This window comes from Pempheris klunzingeri, chromosome 7 (genome assembly GCF_042242105.1).
Source record: "Pempheris klunzingeri isolate RE-2024b chromosome 7, fPemKlu1.hap1, whole genome shotgun sequence".
Classification (NCBI taxonomy): domain Eukaryota; kingdom Metazoa; phylum Chordata; class Actinopteri; order Acropomatiformes; family Pempheridae; genus Pempheris; species Pempheris klunzingeri.
This window is the reverse complement of record NC_092018.1, coordinates 13,018,367-13,037,253: the sequence shown is the minus strand read 5'-3', so window position 1 is coordinate 13,037,253 and position 18,887 is coordinate 13,018,367. Positions and strand designations below refer to the sequence as shown.

The following is an 18,887-nucleotide window of genomic DNA, read 5'->3' as shown; positions in this document are numbered from 1 at the left end:
AGCTGTTATGAAAATGTTAGTGTTTGAATAACTGAAGATAAGGTTGATTTACTCATGCAGAGAGAGCAAAGAGAGTGTTTTTATGTGTGTGTGTGTGTGTGTGTGTGTGTGTGTGTGTGTGTGTGTGTGTGCGTATGTGTGTGTGAGGCTGAAAATGTCAGGAAAAACACACATTTTCAAAGACAGATCATTACAGAGAAATGTGAATGCATCTCCATTTTACCGGGACACTATTTTCACACCCAGAGCTACAAAAATCAAAAGGTCTCCTGTCAGAGGCCAAGTGCCTGTAGCAACTTATTACTGAGAACAATATCCTGCACATCACCTCCAATTTACATGCAGTACTTAAGCAGGAAATGTGATCAATCCTACTGTGGAAACAGTTATTTGAAACGATGTTTTCACTCGAAGCGTGGCCATTGATCGGGCAGTTTGTCAGGCTTTTGTGAGGCCTCTTAACACAGATTATCTACAGTTGTTACATTGACTAACAGCACTTAAGGGGCTGTGATGGGAGGAATGAATGGGTTACAATATATCATTAGATCTGAATTTGCCGAAGTGGATCAATGTGCTTCTTTTTTTTTTCCACCACTGTAGTGATTTCACAAGTGTGCCACACCCATGTACTTCTAGTTTCACAATCCTGAGAGCAACGGGGTTGAATTTACATGAATACCAGATGTTTGAGATTGGTAGCGATATTGATATTTGAGAGTTATTTAAAAAAATCTAGTATTGATTTGATTTACATAAACACAAAACACATGCAATATTTTTGATAAGGATCCCTTGAATTATTATTTTTTTGAAGCAATAGCTCAGAACATTATTATTTACTATTATTTATTATTTGTTGTGCATGTAGTTGGATAACAAGAAGATTGATACCATTCTCACATGTGCCCATTATAAAAAAAAAAAAAAGGCACTAGTCGATTAGCTTAGCTTAGCAAAAAGAATGGAAAATGGAAAATGTTTAACGTACAGACGTGAAGGTGGTTTTAATAACATCGTCTAGTCCTTCACAGAGAATAAGTGTATTAGCCAAGGTGCTGAACTATTCCTTTAGATAATTGTCACCAAGAGCAGTCAAAAATAAATCTGTCATGTGATCATACATTGCTCAAATATATTTTTGACATTTTTATACTGACATTTTATCTTATTTTTAGGCATCATGTCATAGCAAAGTATTTGCAATGATTAGTTTAAGATGGGTGTAACACTAACTACATGCAGTGAGTTAACGTGGTAGTTGTATTGAAGCTACCTGAACTCCTGTGGTGTGTTGGTAAAATGCTAATGTTAACTGGAGCAGTAAAGAGTCTCAGTACAGCTATCATAGTCACGTTCAGAGCATCATAGATTCAACCACAATACAGTCACGAAACATCAATATCCACAGCAACGGCTTCAAGCAGCACAGCCAGGCAGAGCAGCAGCAGCTGTGCTCACCGTTAGCGCCTGTTTACTGTCGGAGCTCTGCTTTTAGAAAGTAGAACAGAACGATAAATGCATAATGTAAAGTATCACATCATTTCTCTTTTCTGTAGCCTCTAAAGAGTGTTTCCTTAAACTGACAGTGTATTATAACTGGAGCAGACCGATACATTAATGCAAATGTAGCTCAGGAGAGAAAAATCCCACCATGACTCTTCAGGGGCTCCACAGAAAAAAAGCCACAAATCACAATTTTCTAAAAGCCCAAGATGATTGGGACTTCAGATTGCTTTCTTTGTGCAACAAGGAGTGCGAGATACACGAGATTTAACATACTATCACAACACAAAGAGAAGCAACAAAGCTGCGCAACTGAGAAGCTGAAATTGGATTATGTTCCGAATTTTTGCTTGAAAATAACCTTTAACGGAATAGCTGCGGATGAAATTTCTGTCAATCCGCTAATTGGTTAATCAACTTTTTGTTTCAGCTCTACCTGAAATGATGCAGAACATGTTCAGTTTGTTTGTTTGCTTGCTTTCTGATCACTTTGCAATACAATACTAGAACAATTTCTAGCACCAAAAACACTTATGTATCACAGAGAAATTATATCACGCCAAAAACCGTTCTGGAGTAGAAAATTGGACCTGAAGGCAGGTCTCAGGCCAGTTATTTCTAAATTAACTAGAAAAGTGCACTCGGTAAAGTGCAGATCTCCGCCAGGAAATCTCTGCTACACCTAACCTCAACTGTGGAGGGCACCGCTATGGGAAACCCTATCTGATGGGAGAACAGACTCCAACACAACAGCTGTTAACACCGGCTCACTTACAGTCAAGATAGCAGCGAAGAGAACAGAAACAGGGATTTATTCATGTTGTATAGCTCCTAAAGTTGGTGGATAACATATCGGGTGTGAAATTAATCTGCAGATGTTCCGGTTCAAAACAAGACCAACACGGGTCAAAACGTGGCCTCCAACAGACTAGGTAAAGAATGTTTTTTGCCACCCAAAGAGGATTTTAGCCTGCCTTGTGCTCTGTGATCTCAAACTGAAGCACTTGTGATGACACGCTGCCCCTAGCGGCCGGTGAAAAGGAAGGAGTCAGCAGTTAATGACTGTATAAAACTGTCAATAAAATGCAACTGCAACCACAAGAGGTCGTTGAGCATAGAGACATAACTGTGCATAAAACATATTAGGATGATCAGTCCAGTAGTATTTGAGATTAGCTATGGAGAGGCTGATATACACACACACACACAGGCACACACCCTCCCCAGTTTAAGCCTGGCAAAGATAATAATCCTACAAACAGTCAAGTGTATTTGTATTCTTGCTAAGAGTTAAACAAGATCGATAACACACTCATGTCTGTACAGTAAATATGAAACTAACATCAGCTGCTTAGCTTAGCATAAAGTCATGAAACGGGGAAACAGCGAGCCTGGCTCTGTCCAGAAAAAACAATATCCCTGTTAAACCACAAATTGTTGTGTTTAAACCGCTTTTTATAAGCGCTGTTTATACAATTACGATATATTAGCGTGTTTTGTTAGTGTTATTGTGTTCAGACTGGTTGTTTCACCTCGTTTCTGATCTTTCTGCTAAGCTGCTGCTGCGAACTGCTGCAGGCTGAAGGTTCATATCTAACGGATGTGAGGGTAGCTGCAGCAAGACAGTGAATAAACGCATATCCCTACATAAGGAATCATTTCTTTGAAAGATTTAAAGGGGGGATCCGTGATTGTTTAGGTTGCTGGTTATGTATTTTCTCAAAAGTCCAGTTTGTTTTGAAAAGGTTTTAAAACAAGGGAACACAAACATCTAATCTGAGTAAAACTGTAGGAAGAGCGCGATCACATCTGCATTAATACAGTTTCAAGTGACAGCAGTGTTTCTCCTGTTGCTTGTGGAGGAGCAGAGATGTCAGAAACACGACAGTTTGACCCGGCACTGCCTTCACGCAGACAGCAGAACTACAGCAGATAAAGACGAGCACACAATGGCTCCCTTATCTTGCCCAGAGATTTAATTAAAGATGCCCAAACGTTGACTGGATTGGACCAGGTGTGTGTCAGTGTCTGTCTGCTTCATTGTCTGATATTTAGGCGCACATTTGTGTGTCTCTGCATGGGAGTGTGCTGTACATCTGAGAGCATCAGAGGACAAATAAGGAGACTGATGGAGTGCTCTCATTCTTTCCAAAACTTTACCTTTAAATCAAACTTTGTTCCAATCAATCACGTTCAATCAATTCAATCCAGGAAGAAACCTGTTCAGAAAGACGATGCTCCTCGTGAAATCTGAGAACAAAAGCTGCCTTCATGCTGAGCAGAGAGATGATTATCAGGCTGACACAGTTTGGGCCACCTGCCAGCACTACACTGTAAAAACCCACATTTCTTCCCCATTAAAGTCCCTCTCAGATACGAGCGCTTAAGGCAGCCTTTAGGCATGTCTCTCTCCCATGCACAAGCATCCCTGAGCGTTTAAGCCTCCCCGTTTTGTCATCATGTCATGCGTCCGCCTTGGTGATTGGCAGCTTCAAGTGGTTACAGATGAAAGCGGGCCCCCCATGCTAATGAATAGGCCCCTGATTGCAGAGCTGCTCGCTCTCTGAATTACAGCATTGCCCGCCTAATGAGCAGATACACTGCAGTGCCCCTCGTCTCAGCGTATTCACATTTCTCTCCTTCACGCTGATGAGCTCTCCCCTGCACAACAGTCAACAAAACCTCTGTGGAAGATTGCAACATGGGCTATCTTCATCAGCACCCTCCTCCTCCTCAAGTTTATTTCAGATGCTGCCATATGCTGGCAGGGTCTTCTATTTCTTTTTGTGAGTTTTTTTTTTTCCTGCTTCACTTGAGGATATTATTTGACTGAATTGATGGAGCTATGCAAAGTATCTGAATGACTGATGAGCATGATAATGTCTCAGTTTTAACTCTTTAATACACGAATTTGGATAATACATTTTAAACGATGCTGTAAAAATAACCAGCTGTATCACAAAACTGACTATGCAAAGGTAAATATAAGCACAGAAAGGCTTTGACAATTTTAGGAGTAAAATAGTTATCGATTGTCGTAACTATTCCGATGATAGACAACTTTACAGTACACTCTTATACATTTTGTCCTCTTTTCTGTGGGTTTCAGGGTTGTTCTTAACCAAAGATGTGGCATTCAGAAACGAAATGCATTGTGAGTTTTCCTCCAACAACAGCTGCTCATTTCTGGAACCACTTTTAGCATCATATCTAAATGTAATGTCATCCACCAGCTGTTTGTTGACACAAAAGAAAACCAGTTATTTGTGCTCCTGTCAGGCTGAGGGTGACTAAAGTTGTTGTTTAAAACTGGACTATCTGAGGCTTCAGAGCAGGACCACGTCAACAAACGACAGTGCGAGTGTTAACACAACGGGAGTGAATATTTTTAGGTGAATTGTCCTTTCTTTAGGCAAACTGGACCACAGCGAATTTACTTTGTGGCTTGGGGTGTTTAGTTTAAAAGTGGATATTGCACAGGCCTACTATTTAACTCCGGCTATAAAAGCTCCATACGGATGCATTTGGTATCAAGTTTCCAAACAAAGCCAAAACAAAGCAAAATGAATTCATTTGACTCTGGACTATAGGCCCGAGAAATAAACATTTTTCAAGCTTTCAAACTTTTTTCATGTGTAAACTATGACTCTTACAGTAGCACACGAGAGCAGGAGGAGGGCTGATGAAAAGCAAGGAAATGGCTGAAACATATGATTCACTTCACCCCGGCTGACGGCCAACCGTGCACTAAGCAAAAATAAACACGGGACTCTACAGCAGGTTCCCAGAATGTGTTTATTTTGGGGGGAACGACAACGGCTTTTGAAATATCACAGCACTTCAGTTTGATTTATAAGGAGCTGGAGCAGAATCTAAATCACTCTCCTGAGGCATGTTGGAGGTAGAAATGCTTGTCTGTTGCATGTTAGGAGCAGGTGGTGGCACTACAACATACTGGTCATATTCTCAGACGGTCACAGTGGAGAACAAAACTCTCTGAAATTAGCTGCTTTACGGTGTATATTTTACCAAGCAGAACAAATATGAATTATCCACCTTATCTCACTGGAAATTTTGTATTTCCAAAGTCAGATTCATGAGAAAACATCTTTACTGTACGTCAAAACTGCAACACCAACCAGAAGACTAAGATTTTCTAGTACAGGCCTGATATGTATAAACCAAAAAATACAAAAAAGTCAATTTAGTTAAATAATTTGTATTATACATATACATTAGCTACTGATGACTGCTTAAATGTTATGTTTAGGACAAAAATATTGATTATCAAGCTGCTTAAATGAACAGTGGACCTAATGCTCAGTCAACTCTCCATTATAGACAAAAAGCTGTAATCACTTTAGCCTAAAACGTTCATTTTCTGGAAATAAACCTGCACAGTACACTTCTTGATATATGATAAACTATTATATTACGGTTCTGATTAACCACTTAGGAACCACTTAGGTTGCTTATGATATGTTACAAGCTGCACTAACTCTTATTTTATGTTAACGCTGTATCAAAGAAGCATTAAAAGGGGTCAAATGACGAACACATAATTACCATCCATCATTTAGCCTCTTGGACTAATTGTTTGGGCTTTGTGGGGCACATGTACGTCACAAAGATTTAAAAAAAAACAAAAGAACATTTATCAGCTGAAGACCTAAACCTGTTCAGCAGACAACTTTGGAGAAACCAAACCAAAGCTAGAGACAACTCTGCAAGACTAAAATACAAAACTTTGGGCACAACTGCACTCTTGAGAACTATGTGTAATCTTTACTAATACCTGTGCATTATATTTGGGACAATATTAACTTGTGCTGCTTTTCTACTCATGATATGTAAGTCCTAATATTTATGTTGTATTGAAACATGAACCTGGAGCATCATACAACAAAACCCACAGCACAGATGGATGTATTCCTCAGTCTTGTTTATTTTGGGCATGTATTGTGTATAACGCATAGACAAAAGGCCTTTATATATCTTTACAATGTATAAATCTTTCATGATGCATGAGGTCATGATGCAAGCTTATTACTGTTTTTTTTTTACTTAAAAACTGAAAATAACATTTGTAATTGAAGCAGCAGCATGTGTGTGTTCTTGATCAACTTGTGGTGTTTCAAGCTACATAATGTAGCATGTTGTTTTACCCACAAGGTGGCGGTACCGCCATGCTGCATCCTGATACAGCAGATTCCAGTACCTCAAATTTGTACTTGAGTAAAAATACTTAGTTACTTTTTACTGCCTTCTATACATATGAGAAAACATGTTCTCTGCTGTATGTATTGTATTGTAGTGAGAGCTGCTTGCATTGCCTTAAGTACTTGTCCAATGTTAAGCAATGCGGCACAATAGTTCAGCAATTAAAACCCTGTTTAGGAAGACAGGACGTGTAATCTTTCTTTCGTTGGGACCTTGTTGGCCTTGATTCAAGGCATTAAGGTAATTCTGTTATTGTGCTTTCCGCCTGTAGAAGCCTTATAGGTGATAACTTCAATATTCAGATTACAAACAGCACAATAGAAACTTTCCCCACTGGACAACCAGCTTGCTGCCCTGAAATTACATCTCTCCTTTAGCCTATTTGCTGTTAAAGTCTAGATTTGATCATGTGGGTGCTCTAAGCCTCTTGGAGGGCTGTTGCTCTTCCTGTTGTATTTTTTAATGATTTCGTGTGTAAAAGGCAGGGGTGGGTGGAGTGACAGGCATTTAAGGCAGTAAACCAGGTCAGTGACACGTTGCGATCTGATCTTACAGAGAGAATAATGCTCACCAGAGGAATTTGACAATACAGTAACATGGGATTACATACTGTATAACAGCCAGAGAGGGCTGAGAGATAGCTGACACTTGTACAAAAACGGTATGTGTGTGTGTTTGTCTGCAAGGTTTCCAGTTCAGCCGGACCAACGCCCTGCTTTTCTCAGGGGTCTTCACTTTCTTTTTATTCTGTCTCTCCATTGTTTCCCTTTCCTCCTGTTTCTCCCCATCCCACTGGGCCGTCCTCAGGTGAAGCATTGTGTCCATGCTCAATAGGATCATTGTGGAGACAGCAGGGTGCCTGTTTCCAGCTTACTGACCACACCGGTTTGTCCTCCAAGTTTCACCATAAAACTCAGACAACAGCCTGAGGAGGTTGATGTCACTGTATGCAGATATGAGGCCAAATATAGCTCTTTAAGTTGGTCTGTGTACTATAGAGGAGTGGAGCAAGAAGTGGTGACTCACCACCGTTTATTAAAATAATAACATTCCTGACTACTTTAATTTTTCTCTCTATTTAAGCATGTCCTTCATATGTATTTGGTAAAAAATAAATAGGCAAGGATTAAGTGCACTGAAAACACCTGAGTAGACTTATAAACATGCTGTTTTTAGTTAGAAACAGAATGGGTTGTCGATTTTTAAATTAGGGGGTTATTTTTTTGCACTTGTGATCAGTCTTTTTTCTTTCTTTGGATAAAGTCAAATTTGAGTTACAATTTAAAAGACAGCAGGTGTTGATTTAGTTTGTTTAATTTGTGTCTCACCTGCTGTTTGCAAACCTATGACGGCGCAGACAATAAACTGCATTTAAAATTCTGACACCCACTGATTCAGTTTATGTGGACCACAGGTATTTTTTCTCTCCTCTACAAGGTGTCAAGTTGCATCCTCCTGTTTGTTGCTGTGGGATTGGACACACCAACAGTGGCTCCACCCCAACAAAGAGAGTCGTGCCTCTGCAGCCAAACTCACCTGTGAAATCTGGTCCAGCAACAACAGTCATTCGCACCATCGGGGTCAAAACCGCACAAGACACAAGACAGCACAAGAGAAGACCTACTGAAGAACTGAGCTCCATGTAAGTACCGTTCTGTTCCTTCTCCTCAAATCATTAAGTGATCACTTAAAGTCACTGAACGACTCCCTGAAAGGAGGATGCAGATTTAAAGCTCACAGTTATTCTGACATACAAACTGTCACAGATGGATGGAGGCCTCAAAATCTAGGAGATCCTCCATATTGCTCTGCATAGTTTTTAAACAAGTCACTAACAAGAGCAGAACCATATTGATTAATATTTAGCACCTATTATTTATCCATCAGCACTCCATTTAGTAGCTGTACTGAGAGATAGACGGATAACTAACAAGTTGACCCTCAGGTTGAAGTGACTGTTAACACTTCTTATTGTAAAGTCAGTCAAACAGGCAGGGAAAAATACACAACATGACTAATTAAGAGGCACAAATGAATGGAAAATCTCTACAGAGATGTGTAAAGTGACTACAGAGAGAAGCAGAATGGCTTGAGATAGCAAAATGACCATAAAGAGACAAAATGAGAAGAGAGACGGAAAACGACTCCAATAGACTCAAAATGACTAGAGGCTCTATAAACACGGACAGACAGACTCTAAATGCCCGTAAAGACTCGTAAAATGACAACAGAGAGACGCAAAGCTACAGAAAAGGCAAAATAACTAACAAGCGACACAACACAATCTCGTCTTTGAAGACTTTTTGTCCACGTTGGCTTAGAGGTTGATTGAAAGTTCATTCTTGACCTTCTTTCCCGACAGCTGTTTCCAAGGTCAAGAACAAACTTTGAATCTCATTAATCAATCAAATGAATGCTTAATGGTCTCTGATTTTGTCTTGCATGTTTTATAGTTCTAGTTCTCCTGCTATGATCTTGTTGATAAGCAGACATGTAGCGTCATAGGAGCACTAATAAAACTTCATCTCAGTCTTCTGCAGTGGACACCATGGCCTCCACCCTCTCTGTGCGCAGCTACTCTGTACGTCAGCCGTCCTTCTCCAGCATGTCCGTGAGGGACAGTGGACGCAGCATCCGCTCCAAGCCTCCCGTCTCCATCAGCACGCTGTCTCTGTCCCGCTCCGTCTCAGTGGGCAACGGCCTCAACATGCTGGGCTCCAGCCTTTCCTTCAACGGCCTCAGAGTTGGCGCCAGCGAGAAGGAGACCATGCAGTGCCTCAACGACCGGCTGGCTAACTACCTGGACAAGGTGCGCTCGCTGGAGAGGTCCAACGCCGAGCTGGAGGTGAAGATCAAGCAACTCATGCTGGAGAGGGCCCCAAAAGGCCATGACATTGAGGGGATGATGGCCCAGGCACACGCCATCGGGCAGGAGGTCAGTGTCCAGCAGATCAGATTCAAGAATTCACACTCACAGAGACTTAACATATTGATATGGGATTGATATTGATAATGTGACTTTCTCATTCTAGCTCGATAAATGAAAACCATCCTGCAAGTCACCATTAACCTTCATTAACCTTCAGCACTTCAAAACTCTGATGGCAGCAAAGTGACATGAGCGTATTGACACAAGAGATAGGGGAAGAAAAACTAGATGAGGTAGTCCATCTTGTTATTAAGGCATTTAGTTGAGGGCAGAGATGAGAGGAGCTTCTGCAGCGGATCCAAGCATTTAACCAAATCCAGGATCCGTATCTGCAGCCAGGTGGATCTGGATGTTCAGTGTGAAGTGTTATTATGACTTTGCAGTAAAATACATTATAAAAGCCTGTATCATTTCTACTCCTCCATGTCAGATCTTAATTTAACTTTCCACCACTTCTCAGGTGAGAAAGAAGACACTGGAGAACGCCCGGATCATGCTGGAGATTGATAATGCCAAGCTGGCGGCCGATGACTTCAGGGTCAAGTGAGTGTCACACAGAGGTTCTTTTCTTTTACTTGCATGTGAGTGTTCACATGGGAGCGCCAGACTGCAAAGCAATGTGAATAAATGACCTTTATGTCAGGCTGCGAAATAAGAGCCCCATTCCCACGGTGCTCAGGCACCCGCAGGAGACGAACAACCGTGCCATCGGTGAGAGCAGGATGTGATAGATTATCAGTCCGCAGTTTGCAAGGTGAAGCTGAAGGAAAGGTGGTGGAGTCAGGATACACCCACTGCTGCTGCTTTTCACAACTTGTTGATGGTATGTTCCATGGCACGATGTGAAGGAGTGATACATCAATTGGCAGTGATTTATGGTATTAGCTGCAAAGTTCACCTTACACGCAGATCTCTATGACTTTGAATTGGTACTTGGACTTCCTGAGTGGTTTGTGCATCCTGTGCTTGTTTACATGTGGCACATTAGTCCACTTTGTGCCTCTCATGTCTTATCGGCAGTGGTGCAAAGGAACTAAGTACATTTACTCCAGTATCTGAACTTTAGTAGAAATATTTCAATGACATGCTACCTTCTAAATCTACTCCACTACATTAATACTGCTTTCATACTATTTGTCACCAAGTCTGATCAAGTTAAGTCAGGTTTATTTATATAGTCAAATTCACAATGTCTTTACAATACGTACACCAGATGACTCTCCTTAGACCCTAAAAAATCTTTTATATTTTGAGTATATTTTATTATTTAATGTGAGCTACAAAGTAAGGATGTGTTTTTTGAGAGGTAAATCCCTCCAGATCTCTTTCGAAAACCCCGATGGGCATTTAATAACTGTATCTCTAATATTTTTTTATTTTCATTGGAGCAGGAAGTTGCGTAGATCCTTGTTTGTCCTGTGTGACCAAAGATTGTCTTAGTATGAAAATATACAACAATGAAAAATAACATTTATAACATTACTTAAATCCACTTACTAGCTTTTTTCTGCTCTCAACGAGTGCAGTGAAAATGGATGAAGATCCAAGAAAAAACCTAGTAAGTAAGAATCTTGAGTTAAGATTATTTTGCCAAACTATAATTCAAGAAAGAACTTTCCCATGATGGAAAACTTTTTGATCCACTCGTACAGAAGTCTTTCTGAGGATGTTTAAATTCTGCAGAGATTTATCTTTAAAAAACATGGTTGCTTGACTGCAACTCAAATGTACTGTTAATACATTAGAAGCACAAACTGGGACTAGTGTTGCACATGTCCTTTCTTCTCATTTTAATTCTGTATTTTTTTATTTGCAGATGGGAGGCGGAGGCCACCTTGTGCCAGTCTGTAGAGAGGGACTGTCAGGCTCTAAAGAGAGCAAAGTCTGACCATGACCAGATCATCGCCACGCTGCGAGGAGACCTGGACAGCCTGAAGGAGGAGCTCTACTTCCTCAAGAAGAATCACGATGAGGTGAGATCACTGCCAAGCTGAGGGTCACGTCAGACGTGATCAATGAGTGTTTACTCATCAAGATAATCACTTAACAAGTTGTCAAGAGCATTCCTGTTTAGATGTAGGATGTCTTTGAAGAACACGTTGTCTGAGCTGCGTGAGGCACCTCAATCTGATAATCACCCAAAAACCTTGTTGTAACACATTCCAGTCCTTGTTTTTTTTTTGTTTTGTTTTTTTCAGGAACACAAGTGAAAGAGGTTGATCTCAAGCAGTGCTGAAGGCAGAAGGTTTAACAGTATTCAGTATCTGAAACATGATAATGTTAGGTGTACGGACACACCCCTTTTCTTTGTAGCCATGGTGCCTCAGAATAAAGCAAGACAACACCCGTGCACACAACACAGGCGTATTCGAGCCCATCCAGCTGCAGGAACAGTGCGTGTTTAGTTAGTAAGGTGTGGTGTCCAGGATGTGGACGGAGCCTCACAGGCGCTGCTCTGCTCCCCGTAGACTTGACAGAAAACAATAGAGATTTTTTTTTTTTTTGAATACTCATCTTGTACATGCTGAGGTGATCAGAAAAGAATTAGGTAATCAGGCGCAATTAACGGTGACTGCAGCATTTCTGCTACGTCATGAACTGGTGAATAATTGCAAAAAAACCATTAGAAAACTTGTAAAGCCATAACATCATATATTAATATTGTTGGATGAAGCAGAATTATTTCCAAATTCAAATTAACTTAACTTAATCCAGGTCTGTACCACAAACAGGTTAGCTAGTTAACTATCCAACAGAAAATTAGGGTTAGAGTCAACCACTAAGTTAACCTTCCCTAACTATAACCACCTACAGTAACCTAGTGTTACTTCCAAGACCAACAGTTCATCATAAAGTGTAAGAATAAGTTGGAAAAAGCCCCGTTCATGACTAACTAAGATGTATTTAACACCGCCTGGCCTTTCCTCTCTTTAAAACATTGCAGGAGATGAATTCCCTGAAGGCGCGTCTGGCCAACGAGCAGGTGAACGTGGAGGTGGATGCGGCTCAGGGTCCTGATTTGGGGGCCATCATGGCTGAGCTGAGGGTCCAGTATGAGGGCATCGCTCGCAAGAACAAGGAGGAGGCTGAGACCTGGTACCTCAAGAAGGTCAGTCTCTGCATGAATCAGTTTGGATCTTTCTGCTTACCGGCTGCGACAGAGAGGCTGGTGTTGTTTTCACCTTGTGAATCTGTGTGTGTGTGTGTTTTATATATCTGTCTGTGGACAGATTTGTCAGCACGATAGCGTCACAACTGTGCAAGAGTCCAGAAATTGAACAAGGGAGAGGGCCACTGAACCCCACATTACATGCAGGGCTCACATTCATTTGAACTAATTTTAAGTTTAATCACTGTATCCCAGTTTCAATCAATCTGGTCCCCTGATACAGCGCAATCTAGGTATCATTCAACATTTATCATAAGAACTATCATGTAACTATCTTACAAAGTATACACAAAGTGACAGTATTTACGATTAACAACGACTGTCACATACTTATTAAACAAATAATATAATTTAAAAATAAGGAGCATTAAACCTTCACCTGAATGTTCCTATCCATATGAGCAGGGTTGGGCATATTGATTATAATCCCCAAACTCACATCTCTCATGTTATATGTTCCATTTCACCATACACACCAATTTGGGGTCAAGGCTGGTGTGGTTCCACCACAAGATGGTCTCTAGTATTAAAACCTGTATTTTGTGATATTATAGACACTACGCTATACATTGTTTTGATGTGTGTGTCTACAGTTAGAAGCAGTGCAGTCGGAGGTTAAAGAAAACAACGAGGCTTTGCGCTGTGCCCAAGGTGAGCTCAGTGAGAGGCGACGCTTCCTGCAGGCTCTGGAGGTCGAACTCGACAGTCTTCGGAAGCAGGTAGAGTATAATGTTGAGTAAACACATAACACATGATGCCTGGGTGTAGTCTGAACGGGTGAACCCATTTCTCCAGGAATAATACTTAACCTGTAGTCTCGGCAATGAGATGCTAGACCTATCTATAGATAACAGCTGCTTTCTCCTTGTCAACAAAGAGCTACTACAGTACAATGTACACATTTCATTCTGCTCCAACAATCAATCAGTGTGACAAAACAAGCGAACGTTTTGTCTGTGTGAGCACAGGTCAAACAGCGTGTAGATGTGTCGAGTGGAGGCAAGTAGAACGCATTGATGTTTGCCTAATAGTGAGCACAAAGTACTGAATGCAGAGATATTATCACGCTGACAGGCTCTAGTGTGTCCGGTTGAGTGATGTGGGGTCGCGAATGGATGAGCTCAACAGGTAAACATACAAAGCAACACTGGGTGTTAAAAATATGCACAAGACAAACAAAACAGAGACCAACTTGTAGAAAAAACAGTAACTATGTTAACGCATAATGTAATATTTAAATATATGTAATTTGATTCCGTCGAACACACAGAGGATCATCAACAAACTCTGCCGTTCTCTCCACTCTACGGAGCATTTTAGCATCTTTCAGCTCAACGTCATGCAGCCTTACTGTTTTGGTTCAGTTGACCTATAAGTGCCTCTTCAAGCTTCGGCAGGCAGCTGTTATCAGCAAAAATGGTCTGATAAACCCACTGTATGCTAGCTGTCCAACAACAAAGCAGCGGAGTTCGCAATTAGGTTGTGAACAAAGTAGAGAGACAGATGTTTTTCTCAGGGGTTGGTGGAGACCAAAACAGAGGTAAAAGGAGAGTGAATAATGGACTTAAAATTATCAAGTGTCCAGAAACACAACTCAAAATGAAACTCTGTTTCTGCTAGGTATCACTGCAGCTTTAAACATAGAAATATGATTGTAAAATTAACTGTGATTACTCTGTAATTAGCCCCAAGGAAATTGTTGCCAATCTTATAAAGTTATATTCCCCAAAATGTCAAACTTTTCCTTTAAAAAATGAAGCCATGGTTGGACTGTTTGGTAACTTCTCACACATTAACTGCCCACGTTGTTAGTGATGAACTCAATTCCTGATCATATACACTGCATTCATTTAAAGTGACATAAAATTGTAAGTAAAGCATCACCTACACGTGAAAAAATATTTTTCAAGAAAATAGAACCAGCAGATTTCAAGAAAAAATCCAACCCGGAGGTGTAAAACATGGAGATCACCTGAGGCTGAAAAAGTATTTGATAAAGATATTCCTGTATTGTTTTACAATATTCTCTCATGAATGTTGTGGATATGATTTATTGATGTCAAACTGCTACAGGAAGCACCTTTATTACATATGAAGGGCTAATATGCTGTTTAGAAGTGAGGTTTTCTCTCTGCCTCACTGTTTTTCAATGTTTAAAACAACTTGTGGCATACAGTCATTGCTCCTTACCTATATGTTCTGCTAACAGGTAGGTGTGCTGGAGGGGAACCTCGGAGAAACGGGGCACAAGTACTCTGTCGAGATGGACCACCTTCAGGCCACACTGACCCAGCTGGAGGAAGAGCTGTCTCAGCTGCGTTTGGACATGCAGCGCAACAAGACCGACTACGAACAGCTGCTGCGCATCAAGCAGAACCTGGAGATGGAGATCGCCACCTACAGGAGGCTGCTGGAAGGAGAGGAAATGTGAGTGAGGGCTAAGAGGCCACGATCAATACTCTATAAACTACACACAGTTCTATCACACCTGTTCACTCAAGATAATACAACCGATTATAATGCAGTGGAGAACTACAACACTTCTTTTTTTTGATACAGATTAAAGACGAGTGAATTTATCAAAAGCAGCTATTTTCTCTATTTTCATATTTATCATACAGTCATGAGTGATAAGCAATAAATAATGAGCATATTTCCCTTCTTTTAAGTGTCCTACTTGTATCATATTTTGAGTAAACATGGTTTCTGCTTGGCTTTCTTGGTTAAGGCATCATATTTTTGTGTCCTACAGGGTGAAAGAAACACCTCCACCTCCTAAAAGTAAGTTAAAAATATTTTTATATTATTATTTGCTACAAGGAGTCTTTGTATAAAGTCGTTCCTACAGTTTGTTTTTTCTTACATGGTCCTGTGGCGATTCTAGTAGGATGTTAATACAGTACACAGGAGCGTCCAATCCTTTTGCCAGCGTGAATTCTGGCCTCGGGCGTAGACGCACAGGATCAGATAAGATCAGAAAGAAAAGTTAACAAAAACAGCACCAAACAAGTGATGATTCACCTGGTGAAGGTTAAACTCACAGACATTCAATCTCCTCTCTTTTTTGTGCCTTGTATTTTTTGCCAAGAATGTGGAAGCATTCTGCAGGGAGCACTGCTGCCAAAGTTGCTAAAATATTACATTTCAGTGAAGCTTCATAACCTGACGAATACTCAAACAGTTTTTAGCAGGTGACTATTAATGTCTTTTGGCGGTGCTCCTGTAGAAAAGAAAGACCATTGTCGTTCAGTAATTTCCGTGACTGACCATGGTTTCATTGTGTTACAGAAGACCCCGATGTAAGGACCAGGAAGATTGTAAAAGTTGTTACCCAGACCATGATCAACGGCAAGGTGGTCGATGAGTCCAGTGAGGTGGAGCAAATTGAGGAGCACAAAAAATGAGCCAAAGTGTGTTCAGAGAAGGAGCAGCGATGTCTCTTAAACCCAAAGTGCCTGCAGGCTCTAGACCAAACCTCATCTTGCCAAAAATATATTGAAAATAAAATTGAAGTTAAACCTAAAACATATTTGTCATTTTCAGGAATATATTTCTGTACATATTATTACTGAAATGAAACTCATAATTGTAATCTAATGATCCTCTGAAAGGTTTGAGTAGTGTGCTTAATAATATATGCCCAAAGAAATACCTGTAGATTCTGCTAGAACTTAATGTAACTTAACTCAAGATTCACTTACTAGCTTTTCACAGGGCTTTTAACCACATCTCACAGTCTCTGGAAAACACTTACTACATGGACATTTTGCCTGAAGATGTTTTTGTCAAACTACTGCTCAAGAATGAGGTTTCATACTTTGAATTTAAAGGGAAACTTTGGTATTTTTGGGAAATACACTTTCTTATAATACAGCTTTCTTGTCAAGCATTAGATGAGAATATTGATATCACTCTCATGTTTGTATTCAATTCAGTTCTATCGTTTTATTGTCATACGTACAGATAAAAACAAGTTTCACTGCACAATGAAATTCCTTCAATTAGTCATACAACCAAATAAACAAACAAGAACAAAAGACAAGGTAGACTTAACTAGTTAACGTTAGCTTAGACAGATTTGAAAGTTAAAATTAGCATGAGAAATGTATTCTCTATTTATGTTTAATAAATTAAATAATCTTTCAGCAAACATTCCTCTCATCTTTTTGCATGAAAGCAAATGAGAGTATTTCCCAAAATGTCAAACTGTTTCCTTTAATACTGACTGAAGTGAATGTCATTAATTGTAATAAGTGAATACATGCCTTCTAGATAACGTCTTTATTTTGCAACAGTGTCGGCTGTGCGAGCATGACAGTTTAAGTGAATGGGAGTATTGTAATGCACTGCAGTTATATTGTGGAGATAAATCAACCAAAGCAGCTGTACAGTGTCAATAAAACATGTTAAAAAATGTGTCTCTCAGTCATTGGAGAGAGATTTTTAGCACAACCGGAAACTCTGACTGATACTCAGGGAGCATAATAGGAGGGAGAAACAAAGAAACACATGATTCTGCACCAAGAGGACAGAAAATACAAAACCTGCACACAGTAGTATCAGGTAACACGCTTTTGTGCACGTGAATGTTGTGTTTCTCTGTGAGCGTTAGTGCACGTGTACATGCAACATAGACACGTTTAAGTAATGTTAGAACATAAATGCTGAAAATGAATTTCAGGTGTCGACAAAGTGTGAAAATAAGACGACCAAGAAAGACACAAAATCCTACAGTGAATAAAAGCTATTATGCCGTGATTCTGGGTCACTGTGATAAAGGATCGGGTTGGACGTCATGGCAACATGAGCCCACAGCAAAACACAAAAGTTAAAAATCATGTCGAAGGTTTTTGTTCCCCACCTGATACTCTGGCTAAGATTTTTTAGGCATCAACTTAGAAGATTCAGGTGATTTTAACAGTGAGGCTTTTCAGTTTTTTTTCTTTTTTTGAAACGACGTCCCATGAAATCAAATCGTCTCTTGAGTGCAGTGTTGTCGTTTGAGGATTTTAACCAGTTTGAGTTTTATATCTGATCACTGAAGCGTTCAGTCAGTGTGAGAAGTTTAACAGAGGGGCGTGTTAACGGGGAGGAATACATTATACACAGTGGTACAATTCTGATGCACTTGTACAAGAATTTTTCCATTTGATGTCACTTTATACTTCTTTTTTTTCAACATTTTTGAGTAAAATGTTGTATTTTGTCTGAGTTACTATTTCAACTCTGAACATTTCAATAGATTTCATTTAAACCACAGTTCAAATGATCTAATATTTTACAAAAAGTCCATAAAATGAAAACAGATTTGTGTGTCAGAAATGTGTTTTTTCTTTGTTCTTAATCATCTCACAGTCCATCAGATGTATCTGGAGGGGGCCGACCCCTACGATGGGACTAAATAAAGTAGTTTAAACAACAGTAAAATGCTGCTTACACATTGATTCATCAGTATTAACAAAACAATATATTAGCCATCGATCGATCAATCCTGTACCATCCCCCGCCACTGACTTAAAGGACAGGTCCACAGTTTTTAACACAGTAGTCAGGAACAGCTCGCCCTCTCCATACTGGCCATTAAAAGATCCTTTCAGTGGAAGTGATCCACAGGGAACAAAATCCAATCTGATTCAATTTTATCTTAGTATTTCGCACCAAGTTCCACAGTCCAGGCTGAAGACAGGGATCGTGTTTTTAGTATCTTAGATCAAATACCGTAGCAGAAACTCTCCGAGTCATTACAAAATGTAACTTAATAGTGTTGTATTATTATCATTATTTACCTTTATTTTACTAGAAAGACCTACTGAGCTCTGACATGTTCAAGAGAGACCTCTTGAAGCCGAACAAAATGACAACATAATAAAATGCAACAGGTACAACATGATAAACAGAAAAAAGAGAACAGATATTCAAACACTGTGGTCTGTTAAGAAAAACAACCACATTCCTTCATCACCACATTCTTTATGACGCCCTTAAATTAATCAATGGATATCAATGAGTCTAATTTGAAATCTTTTTGTAGATCTGTTTGTTTTTTTTTAATTCTTTTTTTCG

The 18,887-nt window shown here is 39.9% G+C and overlaps 1 protein-coding gene across 1 annotated transcript; it reads left to right on the top strand.

Moving 5' to 3' along the window:
* Positions 1–8,363: 8,363 nt before the first annotated feature.
* krt1-c5 (keratin, type 1, gene c5) lies at positions 8,364–16,361 on the top strand. Its single transcript, XM_070833897.1, has 9 exons — positions 8,364–8,368; positions 9,257–9,661; positions 10,116–10,198; positions 11,472–11,628; positions 12,600–12,764; positions 13,418–13,543; positions 15,034–15,251; positions 15,577–15,605; positions 16,113–16,361. Exons 2-9 carry the CDS (start codon positions 9,275–9,277, stop codon positions 16,226–16,228), a joined length of 1,281 nt encoding a protein of 426 aa, XP_070689998.1. The 5' UTR covers positions 8,364–8,368; positions 9,257–9,274; the 3' UTR covers positions 16,229–16,361.
* Positions 16,362–18,887: the final 2,526 nt, after the last annotated feature.